The sequence below is a fragment of the Photinus pyralis genome, unplaced genomic scaffold (genome assembly GCF_008802855.1).
Source record: "Photinus pyralis isolate 1611_PpyrPB1 unplaced genomic scaffold, Ppyr1.3 Ppyr1.4_LG5, whole genome shotgun sequence".
Classification (NCBI taxonomy): Eukaryota; Metazoa; Arthropoda; class Insecta; order Coleoptera; family Lampyridae; genus Photinus; species Photinus pyralis.
In genome coordinates, this window is record NW_022170596.1 from 46,512,609 (window position 1) to 46,531,242 (window position 18,634).

An 18,634-nucleotide genomic window follows, 5' to 3' on the forward strand; every position below is an offset into this window, starting at 1 on the left:
GGTCTAATTCAGGTAACGTATCGATTTTGATATGGATGGGATACTTAAAATCGGCGCTTTATCTGAGCACAACGTTCCCAAATTTTCTCGCCAAAAAACTACCCAAATTAAGTTCTGGATATTCAAATAGCACATTATTTTTATATAGGCAAAGCAAAAAGGTAAGTTATACAACTAGTAATAGCCTAAGGAGCAACTACAAGTAAACGAGTCAATGAGTAAAATCAACAAACAGTGACTTGAAGAATTTTCAACCCTATACATCATGAAACATCATAGTACTAATAACTTTCTTGCAAAAAAATATCGATAATCTTTAAGTGGGGAGGGGGGGGGCGTCTAAATTACAACTTACATATACGATCCCTATCCAAATAATGAAAATGATGACTATCCCTTTTCTAGCAATTTACAATCTTAGAAAAATATACTTTTTGAACCTAACTGGTGTATTTTCATTGTTTTAAATATACCTTATTATACAGGGTATTGCATATCAGTATGTAAAAAAATTTGGTGGTAGGGGGGATCAAAACAAGCATTTTTTCCCAATAAACCGAGAGTCCAATGTGTTTCATTTGGGGGCCACCCCCAAAAATGTGGCGAAATTTGCATTTGTTCTTTAATTTTGTTCTCGGCAACCATAAAAGTTAGAAAGACTGGTGGCACGTCTTTGAAAGTGTTTTCGGGTATGACCTTCCCTACCTCGAAACTGCGCATTATGGGGGAGCGAAAAAAAATCACTAATTAGTTTTTGAAAATTGGAAAAAAAATCCCATTGTAATTCTTGGCCGGAGAGAATTCCACGAAATTCGTTGTGTACATACTTGACGAGTTAAGGAAGAAAATAATTGTCGAACAACAAAAGTTATACCCATTTAACGATAGGTTCTTCGGGTCACAAATAAGTGTCTCCCGCCTACTCGTGAGTAATGTAATTTCGCATGTAGTTAATAGAAAATATCGCAAACAAAAGAATTACGATTTAAGCCGATATTATTTATTATAATGGAATTCTACTTAACATTTTCGCACAACCCGCAGCCACCCACAATTCTTCTACTTACTCTTTATGAGAACCGACACTTCGCTTTCGAGATATTCGTTTCGACTTAACCAATAGATGTGTCTCGTCCAGATGATTCATTTTGCCTTTGTGAGTACCCTCCTCCGTCAGACCGTTTTCGAGATATTTGCTCTTAAAGTTTTGACAAGATCAATGGATATATTTTTTTCAAACGTCAAAATTCCCCTTTTTTTAAATTTTTACTTGCCCACTTTATCACTAGAGGCAAATTGGTCGTTGCGTGTAAAAGTTGTGCACGTTTTACTTTCAGAAACAGCATCTCGGAGAATAATTATCCATGGTAATGTAGATACTGACCGAGTTAAAAATTATGGAAGGAGGGAGTGGCGGCGACAGACTTTATGTCCTCACTGTATAACTCGGCATATCCATATCGTGACGACACGGATAATTTCTGACAGATTTTGGCCTGTAGAATACAAAAAAGTCAGAAGGTCGGCATTGTACTGCTACACTAATAACATAAAATCAGGTTCAAGCTCTATGCTACACAGACAGGAGTGCCTCAAGGTTCGGTTAAGGCCCTGTCCTCTTTTTCATTTTTATCACTGTTTCATGAGCTCGTTCTGCACCATTATGCTGAGCGCTGATGACACTTCTCTATTAGGTAGCTGTAGATCTATTCAAGAAGCAACAGTGCTACCTGGAAGGTACAATTGAAGGCTACCAAATGCAAATAAATTATGTTTAAATGTTACCTTTTTATTATGTAAATTCGGTGCCTCACTCACATCATCGAAATTCAAGTTCCTGGATTTAAACTTAGACCACAAACTAATATGGCTCAACCATGGGGAGGAAATATTAAAAAAATAGTTCCCGTATTGACTGAGTGTTGTCCCGGGTTTTGGTAAAAACTTCGAGGAAAGGAGATAAATTCAACGGTTCCCGATTCTAAAATAAATATACCTTAATTTAGAATAAAAGCCACTGTTGGTTTCTGAGATTGTCCGTTTTGTTGGTATTTACGTCCAGCCAAACATCGTCAAATTTCAATTTCGAATTCTAATAACACGACCATCGAATTAAAGCTGGAGTTTCATACTTCATAATGCGCTGGTGAAGGCTCTTTCTACTCCGAAAAAAAACTTTTCTTACATTACAACAAGCAACAAGTAATAATCCGACTGTTCTGTGGAAAGCCCTGAAAAGCAATGTTCTATATATGGACAAGTCCCCCTCAAAATTGCCAGAATATCTAACCGATGTAAATAAAATTAATGATCATTTTACTCAGTCCGGTCCATACGCGAACATCAACGACACGGAAATTGCACAACTATGTCAAAGGCGCACGCAGCCAATGCAACAATTAGAATTTGAGACTGTTGAGGAATCAGACATACTGCTGAAAACCATCAAGTCTAATGCAGCCGGATCAGATGGGATCACCCTATACATGCTTAATTTATGTCTCCCTCATCTTCTGAGGATAATAACCCACTTAATAAATTATTGTATATTAAACTCGGTATTCCCAAGGTGCTGGAAGATTGCGCACGTGATTCCCCTGAATAAAATACCCACGCCGCTTGAACTTAGAGATCTCCGTCCTATATCAATTCTTCCGGTCCTCTCAAAAGTCCTAGAGAAAGCTATCAATACTCAGCTCACCAACTTTTTGAATTTGAACCGCTTAATACCCTGTAATCAATCAGGTTTCCGTGCCGGGTACAGTTACGCAACTGGTCTCCTTAAAATAACAGATGATATCATCTCAGCAATTGATAATAGACAGGCTGTTTTATTGATACTACTAGACTACTCGAAAGCCTTCGATACAATACACCATAAAACCTTATTAAAAATTATACACAGTTATGGGATTCAAGTAAGGCCACCACTTTTTTTAAAAACTTTCTGCAGAATAGGCAGCAACGAGTTGTTTACAACAATAAAAAATCACGCTATCAGAAAATTAAATCGGGAGTTCCGCAAGGATCCATTCTAAGCCCGACTCTTTTCTCAATTTATGTCTCCAATTTCCAAAACAGATTAAAATATGTAAATTCACATTTTTACGCGGATGATACGCAATTATACTTACCCTTTAGTCCTACAGACGTAGTGGGAGCGTGCAATAAAATCAACCGGGATTTGGACTTACTACTAAAACTCTCTACAGCCCACTCACTGAAGCTAAATCCGGAAAAATCAAAAGCAATTCTTTTCAGCAGTGGTCACGTTTACGACAGCTTAATTAGTAATGTCAATATCTCTTTAGGAAACACAAAAATTAGCTGCAGTACCGAGGAAAAAAACTTGGGGCTGACACTAGACTATGTTACGATTTAAATCTCATATAAGTAAATGGATCAGATTAGGTTTCGGTAAATTAAAACTACTCTACCAAAATAGAGATGTATTAGACACGAAAGTCAAAAGGATGCTATGTGATAGCTTAGTGCTCTCACATCTGAATTATTGCGATGTAGTCTACGGTCCATGTCTTGACAGTGTGGAGGTAAAAAGGGTGCAAAGGCTGCAGAACGCCTGTTTGAGATTTATATACTGTGTACCACGTTCAATACATCACATCTCGGAGAAGCTAGGCGAAGCAAAATGGCTTAATATGAGAAATAGGAGAGAAGTTCACGCTCTGATTTGTTACTATAAGGTTTTAACCACCAAGACCCCTTCATATCTATGGGAAAAAATAAGCTTCAGGTCGGATGTGCATCACTTAAACCTACGGCACAGGGGCACAATTTCCGTGCCAGCACACCGCACTACGATGTACAAGCGATCCCTCTCCTATAACATAGCGACCCTGTGGAATCATCTACCAACGAATCTAAAATCATTCACTACTCAGAAATTCCGTAAAGCTATAATCTCCAGGTATTTAGAAAGACAATAACCTCATGATTCATGAATAACAATTGACAGCAGTAGCAGTTCACTACCTATCGGTATGCCTAATTTTAAGAACATTATGATCATGTAATTACGCCGGATTTGTCTCTCAACAGAGGTTCAGTGGAAGAGCAGCGCATTCTGTGAGCTGAACTTCGCCTCTGAAACTTTTCCATTTATTATATTTACTCAATTGACTCAATAAAGGCATTTATTATTATTATGGTCGGTGTTTCTTGTGAGAACTCAGGTCTAGCCTGGTTAACTAATCGCACGGATTAAAATCAAGTAACGATTAGTGTCTGTGTCTGTGTCTGGTGAAGTTATGTAGGGTTCATAAAGAAAAAAAAAAATATTCACACACTCGCATTGGAAATCTACGGATAGTATGTAATTCATACTTACCAACATAGCTATTAATGGCCACAATAGTCAACGCTATTTATTATTTTTTTTTTTTTTTTTTTTTTTTTTTTTTAGGTTTTCTATTAACCGAGCGGAGGCGGCGTCTACAACGCAGGTAATTGGCTCACCACCACTAAGTTTGTAAGTATTATTTTATAATGTTTACTAATATTTAGTACATTTCACACTATATTTCTTTGTATAGGTTTGTATCTCTCAGGAATTTTATAATATTTTGGTAATTGTTAGCGTTTTTTAATATAAGCATATCTGTGATATTGTGCTGTTTCCTGTAGATTTCTAACCTTTGGCATTCTTGCATAATATGCATGACAGTTATTTCCGCTCCACATTGCGCACAACGTCTATGTGTTTGTCCGCGTAGGAGGTGACTGTGTGTTAGTTTCGTGTGGCCAATACGTAACCGTGTTATTATAACTTGATCTTTGCGTTTTAGGTTTTCGCTCTTACTATGCCCCCAAAAAAGGTCAGGTTGTATTATTTTCAACTGTGTTTCCACTGTAGACCACTGATTTTGCCATTTTTCTTTCATAAGGTTTTTTATTCTGTTTAGCACATCTGGTACAGTTAGTTTTGTTATCATAACAGACGATGTTGATAAACCTGCTTCCTTTGCTGCCTTTTTTGCTTTTATTAGTTCTAGGTGTACGTTGTCATTTTGTGCTAACATCAAAACCACTTTCTTTCCAGATTCGTTTAACTTGTCCCATTGTTTAATAACTGTTCTTTGTAGGGGGTTGTCAGTAAAGCAATTTTGCAGGGATTTTGTTGTTTTTAGGCAACCTATGATTTTTGTGATTTGTGGATTCTGATCACAGATTTCCAAAGCTTTTAGAACTGCCATGTGTTCCATGCTCTCCAACGTATGATATTCTGAAAATTTCCACGAATTTATGTAATTATTGGCAATCACTGCACATCCCTTCGCTTTCCGGTCACTCCATGTCGCTACAAACAAATTATTTGTTTTCCCTTCTGCTTTTAGTTGTTCTTCTGACGGCTTTAGCACGTCTGGTAATGTAAGTTCCCATGGCATTTTGTCCGGCACTAATTCCCAAAGTTCTAGTTCCATAAGATTCTCATTTCTCATTTCAGTGTGCATTTGTACTATCGATGGAATAGTCCTCGTCTGGCGCCAATCGTATTTGGTATGCCAGGTAGGGTTCATAATGTGTTCTGTCAGGAAGTGATTTGGTTTAGCACATCTTTTCACGCCATGTTTTAGTTTTTGTTGCTCAAATCTCAGTCGTAAAGGCAGAGAATTGCTTTCAACATTAAGACTGGGTATCGGAGATGTTCGGAAAGCCCCAGTGACTATATTATTATTATTATTATTATTATTATTATTATTATAATAAAGCGATATAGCGCGAGCCATCCACTGCAATAATCTTTTTAATTATGCTTAATCTCTCGTAGACGGATATTGACTCATAAAAAGGACTGTCCCAATATATTTACGATCGACCAGTTGTGGAGCGTAGGTAGTTATAGTTATATAAAGAGCATTATGCGGGTCACTGTAATTGGGCACATTCCCGGCACAAGGCTGTTGAGGACCCAGAACAAGAGAGAGATAATAAATAAATATTGTTAAAATCAAACACTTGTGTAAATAGAAGGCGTGGACCTCCAGAGAGGTCAGCCAGTGAAATTCGATAGTAAAGTTCATTAAAAATGTGCAAGATTGTTATCGTTATTTATATTAAGTTAGGTAATTTGTTTTCATTTAGCATTCATTAATTGGTATAAACACATAATAATTTGCACTTAGCCTTATAATTCACAAAACTTGTGTGTGGTTTAATTGCTTCGATGTAAATGAATTTCCCGTCAGGGGTATACACTTATACAGTCATTGGGAGTGTAATTTAAGAACATGATTATAGATTATATTAAATTTAGCTAAAAGGATAAATTGTTCCTTTTTGCTTGTTTCTTCTGTATTTTACCATATATTTTAATTTTATTATTTCGTGAACATAATTAGAATTGAGCCTTAAATTTTAGTTCTGTAAATCGCAGGGCATGTCAACCCTTAATGCGTGGTGCTTACTTATGCTTAGACTAAGTCATGAAAAGCAGTTGTTAACTACGTAAACCATTCGTTGAATAATTGTTCAGAAATACCCGCGTGCCGATTCTCTCTAATTCTATTTTAACTCAAAATCCTATAACACATAACGTAAGATCTAACACTATCATCTGGGAAGTCCGAGTCTAAGAGAAGGTGAGTAGTATATAAATCAGTGCATTAACCCAAGGCTCACCACAGTACTTACATGAGTTTAGATAACTAATACCCAGTTACGTCTTAGATTTTAATGTGCGTTGTTAAGTTTTAACATCCAATAATGTTTCCAAAAACGGAATTTGTATTTCTAGCAGAGGAACTTAATTTTAGACTCACAAATAATTAACTATAATAACCATTTCCCCAACCATCAACTAACCAATCTAGCTTGTTGAGCTATACGATAAAATAAACCTTCTTCATCTTCTAGTAAACTCTTGGGTGGTCCAAATTGGCATATCACACCCCCGTCCATAACAATAATACTGTCCGAATCTATCACCGTTCGAAGTTTGTGGGCGATGGTGACTACAGTGCAATTTGTAAACTTTTGTTTGATTGTCTTCTGAATAAGAGTGTCGGTTTCCGGATCGATATTAGCAGTCGCCTCGTCCAGCACCAAAATGGAGTTATTATGCAAGATGGCTCTTGCCAAGCAAAAGAGTTGTTTTTCTCCAACACTTAACCCTGTTCCTCCTGTCATAATTTCGGCATCCAAATTTGCAAATGCATTTTTCATCCCCACTTCTTCTAAAGCATCCCACAGTACCTCATCTAAGAATTCGCAATACGGATCTAAGTTGGTTCTGACTGTACCCGAAAAAAGCACAGGATCTTGCGGTATGATCGACAATTTAGATCGAAGATAATTGATCGGTATTGATTTAATGTCTATACCGTCAATAAAAATATTCCCTTCGTAATCATACAGTCGAAATAACGTCGAAATGATTGACGTTTTTCCAGCACCGGTTCTTCCAACAATACCGACTTTTTCTTTGGATCCAATGTGAAAGTTTAGATCCTTTAACGCTGTCTTCCCACAACTCGAATACCGTAAAGTGACACCTTCGTATTTAATAGCTCCGGTGCTTGGCCAACTGTCTGGTATTTTCCCGTAGGGAACTTCGACGATTCTATCCCTATATTCAAGAAGTCGTTCCGTCGACGTCATCTGTGTTTCTAGCTCAGCCCATTGTCGAGCAGCCCATTTCAGCAAACCAAGTAAGGAAAAAGACTGCGATATGGCCAGTCCCACTAATCCAGCGCGTGTGTCTAAACAAGTTTCGTTTAGGGTACATTTCGAGTATCATGCGTTACCTGTTTTTAAAATCAAGAATGAGAAAATTATTATACTGCTGTATATAGTGCCAGTTGCGTCTAAATAAAATCCAAAGGCTCTGGATGTCGCCAGGTTCATATAAAGCGCCGAACTGTACAAATCTTGATGTCTTTCAAATTCGTTCGACAGTCTTGCTTGAGCGTTACTTGCCCGCATTGTCGTTAGCCCTTCTAGAGTAGCAGTCAGGTGGCCTATTAATGGACTTCTTGCTGAAAGTGTCGATATGAAAACAGGTGACTTCCAACCTCAACTTACCAGCTCCTTCCAATCTTTTCAAGCACCGACCAGTGTTCATATACATTCGCCGTGTTTGGTATACAACTGCAGTTAGTATAATAGATGGTATTATGAAGTACCAATTAACAGACGTGATTATTATCAGTACACCATACATTGACAGGATAACCTTTAATTTCCCATCAGGACTTTGATGGAGTTGTGAGCATTCTTACCTTTAGGGAATCCAACATGACGCAAGGCATTTGCTCGTCGATTATCGTTACATCGCGTGAGAGCCGATTGAGAACATTTCCCGACAAGTGATTATCGAAAAATGTCATAAATGCGTTTATTATTTTTCCTATAACCGTCTTATGTATTTTAATCGATGCTTTAATGGTGAAAAAATAAAATGTGAGCGCTTGTAAAACAGTAAAGACAGCAGCAGCGAGCATTACAAGTGAGTATGTTGTCATTATTATCTCATACCTGCTTTCTAAATTTCTGTATTCGGGTAAATTCGTCGTTTGGTTCATGCGAAAAGCAGAAAGCTCTTGTTCCATGTCAACCCTAAAGTTCACATGGTTAGCATGGCAGTGTAGGTCACTTGTGGTTTTACCAAAAACTGACGAAATAATCCGTCCAGCTGGCCGCGGCATGAGCTGCGATGGAGCAAATGGCAACTATAAGGAATATTTTCCAACCTCCTCCACAGAGGTAATACGCATAATAGACGGACTTTTTAACCTTTCCTTCTTTGTTGAACTCCTCATAAACGTTGGCAGAGCATGCCTCATTTGGAACTAACGCTTGTGCTTCATTTTTTTCTGAATTTTGCGATTCGTATAAGGCATCCCAGTTAAGCTCTAACTTAACCTCCTGATTGTTCCACTCTTTAAAGTTGTTGAAGGTACCGTGGAATTCTAAGCGTCCTTTGTTCAAAACAATCACGTTGTCACTATCTTCCAAAGGAAGCGGGTTATTTATGACGAGTACGCACACAAAGTTTTTCAGAAATCCCTTGATGCACTCATGGAAAATATGTTTACCAACGCGTCCATCTACAGAAGATAAGCAGTCGTCCAGTAAATAAATATCTGCTTCCTTATAAATGGCTCGAGCTAGGTTGATTCTGACTTTTTGCCCTCGGCTTAAGTTTAGCCCACGATCTGACACAAATGTTTGATCTCCATTCGGCAGTGCATTAAAATCGTGTATCAAAGCGCATACTTCAATTACCCTTTGATACCTTTTCTCATTGAATGACTCGCCGAAGGTTATGTTTTGGCGTATTGTGGAAGGAAATATCCACGGTTCTTGGGACGCATAAGATACTTTGCCGCAAACGTTAACTTCGCCACTATTTGCAGGTACATCGTGTAGCAACAGTTTCAGCAACGTAGACTTACCTGAACCCGTTGGGCCAGCCACGACCGTTAACCCGCCGGAAACATTTAAACTTATACCAGCCAAGACTGTGGCACCTTCAGTGGTGACAGTAGCACCTTTGAGATCAATCGTTCGATCTATTGAGTTGTGTATATCCCCACTGAGTGGAGTTGGAACCTCTTCGAGCATAAGGAAGTTTGTTATTCGTAGTAAGGACGCCTTATACTCGGCCATTTGCGGTATGCCATTCGGCATGTAGTCGGTGAGAAGAGATTCAAATGCCCCAAAACATCCGATAATCACAAAGGCCTTCTCCGCCGTGACGTGGTTGCCTAAAGCAACGTAGGTAAGAACGCAAACGTAAAATGCGAACCGGTAGGAGAGTTGGCCGATCGCAAAGACGACCGCTTTTAGGTAATACACTATTCTCAAGATCTTCATTTCTTTGCTGAAATGCAATCTGATATAAGTATCCACATTTCGGGGAGTATCTACTAACCCGCGACGCTTATCGATTGTGTTCGAGAAGAACTTTTCCCAGGTATGCATTTTAATTATTCGCATTGCTGTTAGCATTTCTTGAGTGATCTTCACCCTTTGATCAGTTTGAGCCGCAGTTTTCAGTCGATATTTTGAGATGAGTATTCCCAAGAGCGCTAATGGAAAATTCAAAATTAGTTTCGTTTCCAATTTGCCTCTGATCGACCCCATTAAAAAGGTACTTACCATTTACCGGCACAGTTGCCATCACAATCGCAGCGCCGGCTAGGGCAGAAACACCAATATAGGTATACATAATGTATAGCATCACAAAAAATTTGGGGAAGCCGATGAGAAGCATATGTGCACAATCTGCAACCGTCAAAAGTTGGGCGATATCCTTGGTAATAATCGTCACTGCTCTTCCATGATTATTTTGATTTTTTGAATTGAGCCTGAGGCACTTTCTGTATACCATGGTATTACACGCTATTTGCATTCGAAGACCAATTGACCATACCGCTAGGAGGTACGTGTTATCATAGAGCTGTACTACTACCTTTGCCCCTATTAAACCCGATGCGTATAACAAAGCTTCCTTTAGAGTAACATTAGTTCCAGGTTCAAAGTACGTCATGAATTTTCCCATTACGATCGTATGTGCCATGCTAACGAATTCATTATGGAGAAGGTATTTTAGTAATATACTTACTCTCCAATAAATAGTACAGCGATGAAAATGCCAATTCCCCATAGAGCAAATTCCCAACCAAACATACGAAGAAAAATTTTGAAAATTGATGGATTTTTTGACGTTTTCAATTCCTTTTGCCACTCTTGATTCATGCGACTGTACAACTGGCTCGCTTCGAAGTTGGGCAAAACTTCGTATATATCGTCCATGTTCAAATTCCTTCGTGTTCCAGTATAAATAATATTAAACGCATACCTATATTGGGCATTTTAATGAAAAAATTAATGTTGAAATTTACCTACTTACTTGAATAAAAGTATGTTAAAGAGGCCCGCTTTTCCACGCGGATTTTGAGTGCGAATTTTCTGGTCGCTACAGTCCATTATTATTTCACCAATTAAACAAGCGAAGCCAATACTGTAGTAAGTATTTACATCTTATCTGTACCTAAAGATGATAAAATTGGAATAAACACAGAATTATGTAAATTGTTTGTACGATCCGAAATGTTGCGTTCATTCTGTTAAAAAATGGTGCTTGTATTGTTTTAGTTTGAAATTTAACACCACATAACTTCCTTATTACACTTTCAGTAAGCTAATTAATTACTCCTGTGGGTGGTCATCATGAAAAAAGATCAAGGTTATAGATCTGACCAGCAAGAGCAGCCGGTAACAGTTTCACCTGCAATTAAGTTATTAAATACAAATGACAAGTACCATATTACGTTTTAAAAGTTCAACGCAATAAAATATTGAGGTCATAGGTCAATATGTTCATACCATAGTGCACGTTAATAAACACCCACAGTTCATAGAAGATTGCTGCTCATCAAATTGGTGCTTCTGATAATTGATGCATATATACGAGGGTTGGCCAGAAAGTAGCAGGGTTTTGAAATAAAAAATTTTAAATTTGTAAAGAAAATCTATTATTGTATACATTTGGGGGCTACACACTTGGACTATTTATCAACACAAGCGCCATTCAAATTGAGGCACTTATCATAGCGTGGCACTAGTGTTTTGATTCCAACTTTTATAAATCCGCCGCCTGAGACTTCAACCACTGGTTATCGCCGGCTTGAAGTTCGGCATCACTGTTCATGTGCTGTGTTGCGAGCGAGGTCTTCATCGCTGGAAAGAGGTGGAAGTCGCTTGGCATTGTCGTCGAACAACAAAAGTTCCACCTCTTCCCAGCGATGAAGACCTGGCTCGCAACGCAGCGGTTCGATAGGGACGCCGAACTTCATGTCAGCGTTGCGCAGTGCAGGTTAAAATCTCAGGCGGCTGATTTACCTATAAAAGTTGGAATCAAAACACTTGTCCCACGCTATGATAAGTCCCTTAATTTGAATGGCGCTTGTGTTGATAAATAGCCCAAGAGTGCCCCAAATGTATACAATAATAGATTTTCTTTACAAGTTTAAAAAGTTTTATTTCAAAACGTCTGCTTCTTTCTGGACAAGCCTCGTACCTACTTAAGTATATCACATGTTACATATTCTAACATCTTCCACGATCTGCCGTGGTGGAAAACGGCAGTCAGTAGTCATATAATAATAATAATAATAATAATATTTATTGTGCAGAAAGCTATACACAAAAGGTAGGAGTTCAGCTTATAGCTGTTCTTCCACTCCACCAAAAGCAACTGTTACAACAAATAGTAATTAGACAAGAGGTTACTTATTATGCCTACCTATATCTATACAGCATATAGTTGTAGCAAACGACTTTTTAATTTGTTTCTAATTGTAGGTACACTATTTCCACTTTCTAATATGGACATAAACTCATTTATTAAGCGAGGCGCTAAAATGGCAAATGCACATTGGTACTTAGAAGTACGGTATGGGGGTAAGTATATTATAGAAATACTTATGCCTAGTATTCACACAGTGCAAATCGGACCTTAATTGTAGTAAGTCGTACAGGTAATTTGGATTTTTATGACGTACTACATTATATAGAAGCATGATATATTGAGACGTGAGTGATTCTTTCATTTTAAGGATAGAGTATCTATAATAAAACGGAGTTACATGGTATCTAAAGTTAACATTAAAAGAAAAACGTAAGCAAGAGTTTTGCAGGAGCTGAATTTTGTACTTTAATTCACCAGTTAGGAAAGGGTAGTATACAGCACAACAATAGTAAAAGCGAGTTAATATTAAATTTCGAACAAGAGACCATTTTATAGTAGCTGGCAAAATCTTCTTAAAACTATAAAAGTGCTTAAATTTAACAAATGATGATTGTAACATCATTTTAGTATGTTTTTCAAAGTTCAAGTTACTGTCAAACCATACACCTAGATTCTTTGCCTCTTCAGAGAATTCTATTTCGATATTGTTTATAGATATCCGCACAGTGAGATGTTCAAAAGCACGTACGCGCATAGCACTAGAACCAACACACATAGCTATTGTTTTTGAAGGATTGATTATCAGTCCGTTAGCAGTCGACCAATCAGATATCCGTTGGAGATTGAGGTTGATAGATTGTATAGCTTCATTAATTTTATGTGGAGAGGAAGAGGCGTACAGCTGAGTGTCGTCAGCATATTGAAGTAATTTACAATCGGGAGTAGTTACTGATGGTAAGTCAGAGATGAAAACGATAAACAGAAGAGGCCCAAGGATGCTGCCCTGCGGTACTCCTTTGATGACACTCATTTCATCAGACATCACGTTGTACATCTTGACACACTGAGCCCTGTTACACAGGTAGCTTCTAAACCATATTAAAGCGCTATCAGAAAGCCCGTAATATGCAAGTTTCGCAAGTAGCAATTCGTGATTAATTACATCAAAAGCTTTGCTGTAGTCAAGGAGTATAAGTACATTGACTTCCATTTTATCTATACTGGCTGCAAAGTCGTTGGTTAGTTTTAGAAGAGCCGAGTTTGTGCTGCGGAATGGTCTGAAGCCAGATTGTACATCGGGTATTACATAGCGTTCAACATGGCTATATAACTGTTGATGTACCACTTTTTCCAATATTTTAGATAAAGTTGGTAAAATACTGATAGGTCTAAGATCGTTCATGTTTGCTGGGTTAGAGGTTTTAGGAACAGGGATTATGATAGATTTCTTCCATATGCTGGGCACGACAGATAAAGACAACGAAGTATTAAGAATATGTGTTATATGATTTATGCAATAAGGGGCAATAATTTTTAGAAGTTTTAGGCTAATGTTATCTATTCCGTTCGCGTTTGATGACAGTGAACAGATTATTTTCGTTATGACATCACCACTGACTTCATTAAAAACAAACTTGTTCACGCCACTTTTACTGTTGTTGTCATATGGCCCTATCGTAGGATGATACGGTTTGTATGCAATAAATAATTAAATAAATTAATAAAAAATTAAGAACTAAGATGTCAAGTGTTTAAAGAAGGTGTCAAAATCAGTAATACAGAAAATGGTACAGTTTAATAAAAATGCATAGTCTGAATGGAGATATGCAGCTATAAATTAATTATTTCATTTATTCATAACCCAAGTTGGTTTTTATTTAACCGCAAGGAAGCTAAAAGGGAATTTGAAATATAAAGGGCGGTTAGAAATTAAATTCTATTTCATATACTATGCAATCAAAAATCGCCCGTTATAAATCATACATACTGCACTACGTGTGTATATTCGGGATAAGGTAAATGAAGCGAGCCATTGTAATTAAAATAAGAGCAAAGAGAGCGAGTTAAATATCTCGTAACCGAATGACGAAGGACAAAAAGCTTATAATAGCGCCCGGAGTAAATTATCATTCATCGCCGCTCCTATTGAAGTCACAAAATACAATGAGGAATCAACATCTATGAGTAAAGATAGTGGGAAAGGGCATTTATTACGCAACAGTACGCGGTGCCGCATCTGAGCTGGTTGTTTTTGCAGAGCGCGTTGTGCAATTTTCAAGTTTCAAAAAATCGAGCAATCATATCCATTAAGCCACCTTCACGTCCCGATCGAAGGTTGTTGCAGCTTTTCCAAGAAAGCAAGAATGTTGCCATCGCGGAAGATCAGCTGTTACCAGGCGGCGTGTCGGCGGGGTGGAGTTCGGCAACACTACTTCAACGAGGTTTATTAATTCAACTTACACGATTATATACAAATTATAACAGTAACGCGGTGGCGTCGTGGGATTGCGTCGCCGTTGTCCGTGCGGTGGCTGAGTGATGCGGTGCGCCAAGCTTCAATCTGCCAACTCCTACAGGCAATGGGGGTGTCTCTTTTGGTCTCCTTGGTACTCCCCCGCTGCAAATGACTAGTGGCGTTCTGGTCCTGTCGCTGTAATAAGCTGTGGTGACGTGGTCGGGGCGGTGTAGGCGATATGGCTCACGTCCTCTCCGGTGTCCACACAGTACCTGGGTTTCCCGTCTTTCGTTTTGACCATCACGATGGGACCCTGACGTACTATTTATGCTCGATTATCCCGGTCGCCAACCTTACTTCGAGTTCGTCGGCGATCATTGCTTCTTCTTCGGGGAATACTTGTACGGGGGTACTCGAATAGTTGCATCTGGGCGTAGTCGAAATCGGCGTGGTGGATGGCAAGGCGCGTTCGCAGCAGTTGGGGTATGAACGGCAGTGGGAACCGAGTTGGACGTCCTTTGTAGTGATAGTGGGCTAGGCTGTGGGAGTGTTAATCTTCCTGGACCAATGTTCCGTGCGGCATTGGGTCGTCCCCCGCTGGATGGTGGCCCGTCCGTAATTCAGTACGGCCTTTTGTTTCTTTAGCCAAGTTTGGCCGAGGATGATGGGTGATTCGAGGAGATTCGATGAATTGGTCTCGCTCGCTCTACCTATCCGTCGATACTGTATTGGATGGTGGTGATGCCTGAGATGTGGATGAAGTGGCTCGAGTCTGCTAGGTTGGCTGTTGTGTCCATGCAGTGTCGAATCTCCGAAGCGACCTCTTGTCCTACGAAGTTGTAGGTCGACCCGGAATCCAAGAGGGCAGTCTCATCAGTGCCGTCCACATTGATTAGCAGCGTCAAGAGTAGGGAATGCAATCCCGCAGCAAAATTTAGATCCCGGTATTTGCGGGATCATTAGTAAGAAATCCCGCGGGATCCCGGTATTTGCGGGATCCCGAAAATTTTTAAAAACATTCGGAAATTAGCAATTTTGTGCAGTTAACGGAATATTCTCAAGATAACACATTCTATTTGGCGGAAAAAATTCATCACATCTGCCGACTTTTCTTGTCGCCGGTGAGTAATCTTTTATGGCTCCTCCACGTCTATCTGGATTTCTAGAATATTCGCTGCAATATTTCCATACAGCCACTTTTCTACTGAACTGTTTTATAAACAATCGACGAGTCCGACATATTATCTAGAAGAATAACAGTTTCTGCGTTTTAAAATAGTAAAAATTAGCGATTTGCGCACTCACTCGCTGTTTAACAAAATTAATAACAGATGCAGGTTTGCACGTAATTATTGCATAAACTGCAACAACAAAAATATGCGGAATAATCAAATTCGCAGAGTTGCTAATGTATGGTTCGGTAAGCTTGGTCGATAAATCCTGCAATCCCGCAAATCCCGCGGGATCTCGCTCCATTTACGTACGGGATTAATCCCGCAAAAAGGCTGCGGGATACCCGGTTTTTCGGGATTTCGCGATCCCGGTATTGCATTCCCTAGTCGGGAGGTTGGGTTCGGTTCTGAAGTGGATTAGTTGGGTGTTTCCCTGGCTAGAGCTGGGCAGTTGCGGTGAAAACTCCGGGCAGTGGTGACACTGGGAGTGTTTTCTGGTTTCGGTGGTAATGGAATGTCGTGTGCGAATGCCGTGCAGTCATCTTCAATATATAACGGTGAATTTGCTCAAACCCGCCGCTAATCGGCCAACTAGCTCAGGGGTGACTATTAATCGGGGTAAGCTTGAGCACTCAAGGGTCATTAGGTATCGTTCGGGCTCTGCGGGCACTGGATTCCGTTCCTCTCATCTAATAATTAGGTATGCTAGAGCAAAGCAGTAAGGGCGCCACCTTATTACCTGGAATATTATACACTGACTGTTACCGGAATAAGGAAGTGTAACAGTAGCGGCCCAACAATAATATAATCAGTGATTTAAAATAGTGAAAATTTCCCCAAAACTGGTCAGATAATTGATATAGGCTAAGTAATTATGTCGACGGTGATAAGCTCAGATATAGGTCATGTATTCTATCTCGTGGTTCCAAACGGCTGATTACTGCTGAATGTGTATTCAGATGAAGGCATCTGTTGGTAATAATTCAAAATGGACGTCCCTCCGGTGACATATGTTAATGTGCAAATTTACACGGGATACAAGGACCCTAAAAAGCGATTGTTTAAAACGGTGCATTTTAGTACGCATAACCCTCTTTACCTCTTATTAAAGAAGGTCTATTGGAAAGATTGACGTTGTATGATAATTAATAACGATCAGGAAGATACGGTCACTAAAAATGAACATTATAATGGCCGAGATATTAATCCCGTATATCTACTTACATAGTTTCGCTGGTAATTCGTTTAAAAGCCTCTCAAAAGAGTTCACTACGATATTGATTAACCAAAAAAAAACTATCAATCCATAGTTTAATAAGATGATTCCGTGAAAGGTAATACTTCAATAGATGACGGAAACCAATCTTTTACGACATTACACCAGCGAACTAATATTCAACCGACACTTTTGCGTCTTCCCAAAACGAGCAACGAAAAGAAAGTAAGTCACGCACGAATTTTCCTCCCCCGCCAATCGCGCAGGTACCAATGCCGAAACCCACAATCGTCAAAACTAACAATTGAAGGTTACATCGCATTCCCCCCGCCAGTGCCGTAACAAGGGAAATTCGTACTGACTAACTTAGAATAATTACAACGTTACAAATACTACTGGCGAGACCAGATTAATGAAGGTTGTTGTTTCCGCGTTCCTCAGGAAGGGCCGGATGGGGGATGTATTAACTCCTGCAGGAGGTCGATGTGGCTCCTGATCGTGATGCTCAGACGCTTCTTTATTTGCGCCTTCCGCTGGAAGTTTTTTTGTAAACTATTAATGTAGGAGAGCTGTCGTAAGTTTGGCAACACTCGAACTAATACAACTTTATCTCAATAACTCCAATGGAGTGATAAAATTTTAAGAAAAGGCAAATACAAAAAATGCAAGCAAAAGGAAATAATTACGGTTTTCAGCTAAATTTAACAAAATATACGTTAACTACTCGCGTATTTGCGGTATATTTATTTCCAATTACAAGTAATTGACGTTAGCCTTCTCATTTCACAAAGACAAAAGTTTCGGAAATAATAATAATATAATTCCGCAAAACGTGCTACACATTAGGTAAAAGAAAGTAAGAACATAAGAGCAACGCATAATTGCGGCTTAATTTTAATTAAGTCAGTTCTTAAATACGCCCTCAGTGGCTGGTGAAAGATTAATTCATCTCGAAGCAATTAAACCACATGCAAGACTTATAATAGCTACAGTCAAATTATTATGTATTTAATGCAATTAATCAATAATAAATGAAAAGATATTACATTGCAGTACTATTAATTTCGAATTTCATTAATAGTGCCAACAAGTAAATAAATAATCTAAAGAAAAGCGTAGTAGTGGCAATTCCTTTTTTTGATAGTAGGTACTCTTCATATGCATACTGTGCCGTGCGAGATTTGCCTCTCTAAAAATCAAAGTTGACGTGTTTCACGATTTTTGTATCAATATCAATATTCAAGATGGCTCGTTTTAACTAGAATGCACTGTACCATATATAGTCGTACACTACTGACATATTCATTAAGTATTCGTTAATTGCTCCACCACTCTAGTAATTGTGAGAGCGTTTTTCGTCACGACTGAAATCGCTCTGATTTAACTCTCCGCAGAAATTCTGATGTAAGGAAAACATCAGACGATCGTGGCAGAGAAAAAGTAGCAAGGAGCTGCATCAAGCTCTTCAATTGTGCTCAGGAAAACGGTCCGGAACTCTTCAGTGGTGGCAAGCTCCTTCGGTTGGTCCACTGGGTACTTGGCGTAATTGTTTACGAACGGTTAGCGAAGGGAACGAG

The 18,634-nt window shown here is 38.9% G+C and overlaps 1 protein-coding gene and 1 long non-coding RNA gene across 2 annotated transcripts; both read right to left on the bottom strand.

The window, feature by feature from the left end:
• Nucleotides 1–6,676: 6,676 nt before the first annotated feature.
• Nucleotides 6,677–11,358, bottom strand: LOC116171668 (probable multidrug resistance-associated protein lethal(2)03659). Its single transcript, XM_031488637.1, has 10 exons — nt 11,295–11,358; nt 10,874–11,251; nt 10,586–10,822; nt 10,120–10,541; nt 9,893–10,049; nt 8,624–9,841; nt 8,238–8,574; nt 8,041–8,191; nt 7,764–7,994; nt 6,677–7,718 (listed from the first exon to the last, which is right to left on the bottom strand). The coding sequence occupies exons 2-10, from the start codon at nt 10,948–10,950 to the stop codon at nt 6,814–6,816; spliced, it is 3,735 nt and encodes a 1,244-aa protein (XP_031344497.1). The 5' UTR covers nt 10,951–11,251; nt 11,295–11,358; the 3' UTR covers nt 6,677–6,813.
• A 5,308-nt stretch (nt 11,359–16,666) lies between these two features.
• On the bottom strand, nt 16,667–17,297 carry LOC116172138. The gene is made up of 3 exons (XR_004145592.1): nt 17,066–17,297; nt 16,941–17,013; nt 16,667–16,887 (listed from the first exon to the last, which is right to left on the bottom strand). It is a non-coding gene; the product is annotated as an uncharacterized LOC116172138 (long non-coding RNA).
• Nucleotides 17,298–18,634: the final 1,337 nt, after the last annotated feature.

Coding starts and splice junctions, on each gene's coding strand:
- LOC116171668 (XM_031488637.1), bottom strand. CDS start 10,950: ATGGACTGTAGCGACCAGAAAATTCGCACTCAAAATCCGCGTGGAAAA. Junction 10,542..10,585: donor GCTGTACTATTTATTGGAGA/GTAAGTATATTA, acceptor TGAATTCGTTAG/CATGGCACATACGATCGTAA. Junction 7,995..8,040: donor GAAAAGATTGGAAGGAGCTG/GTAAGTTGAGGT, acceptor CGACACTTTCAG/CAAGAAGTCCATTAATAGGC.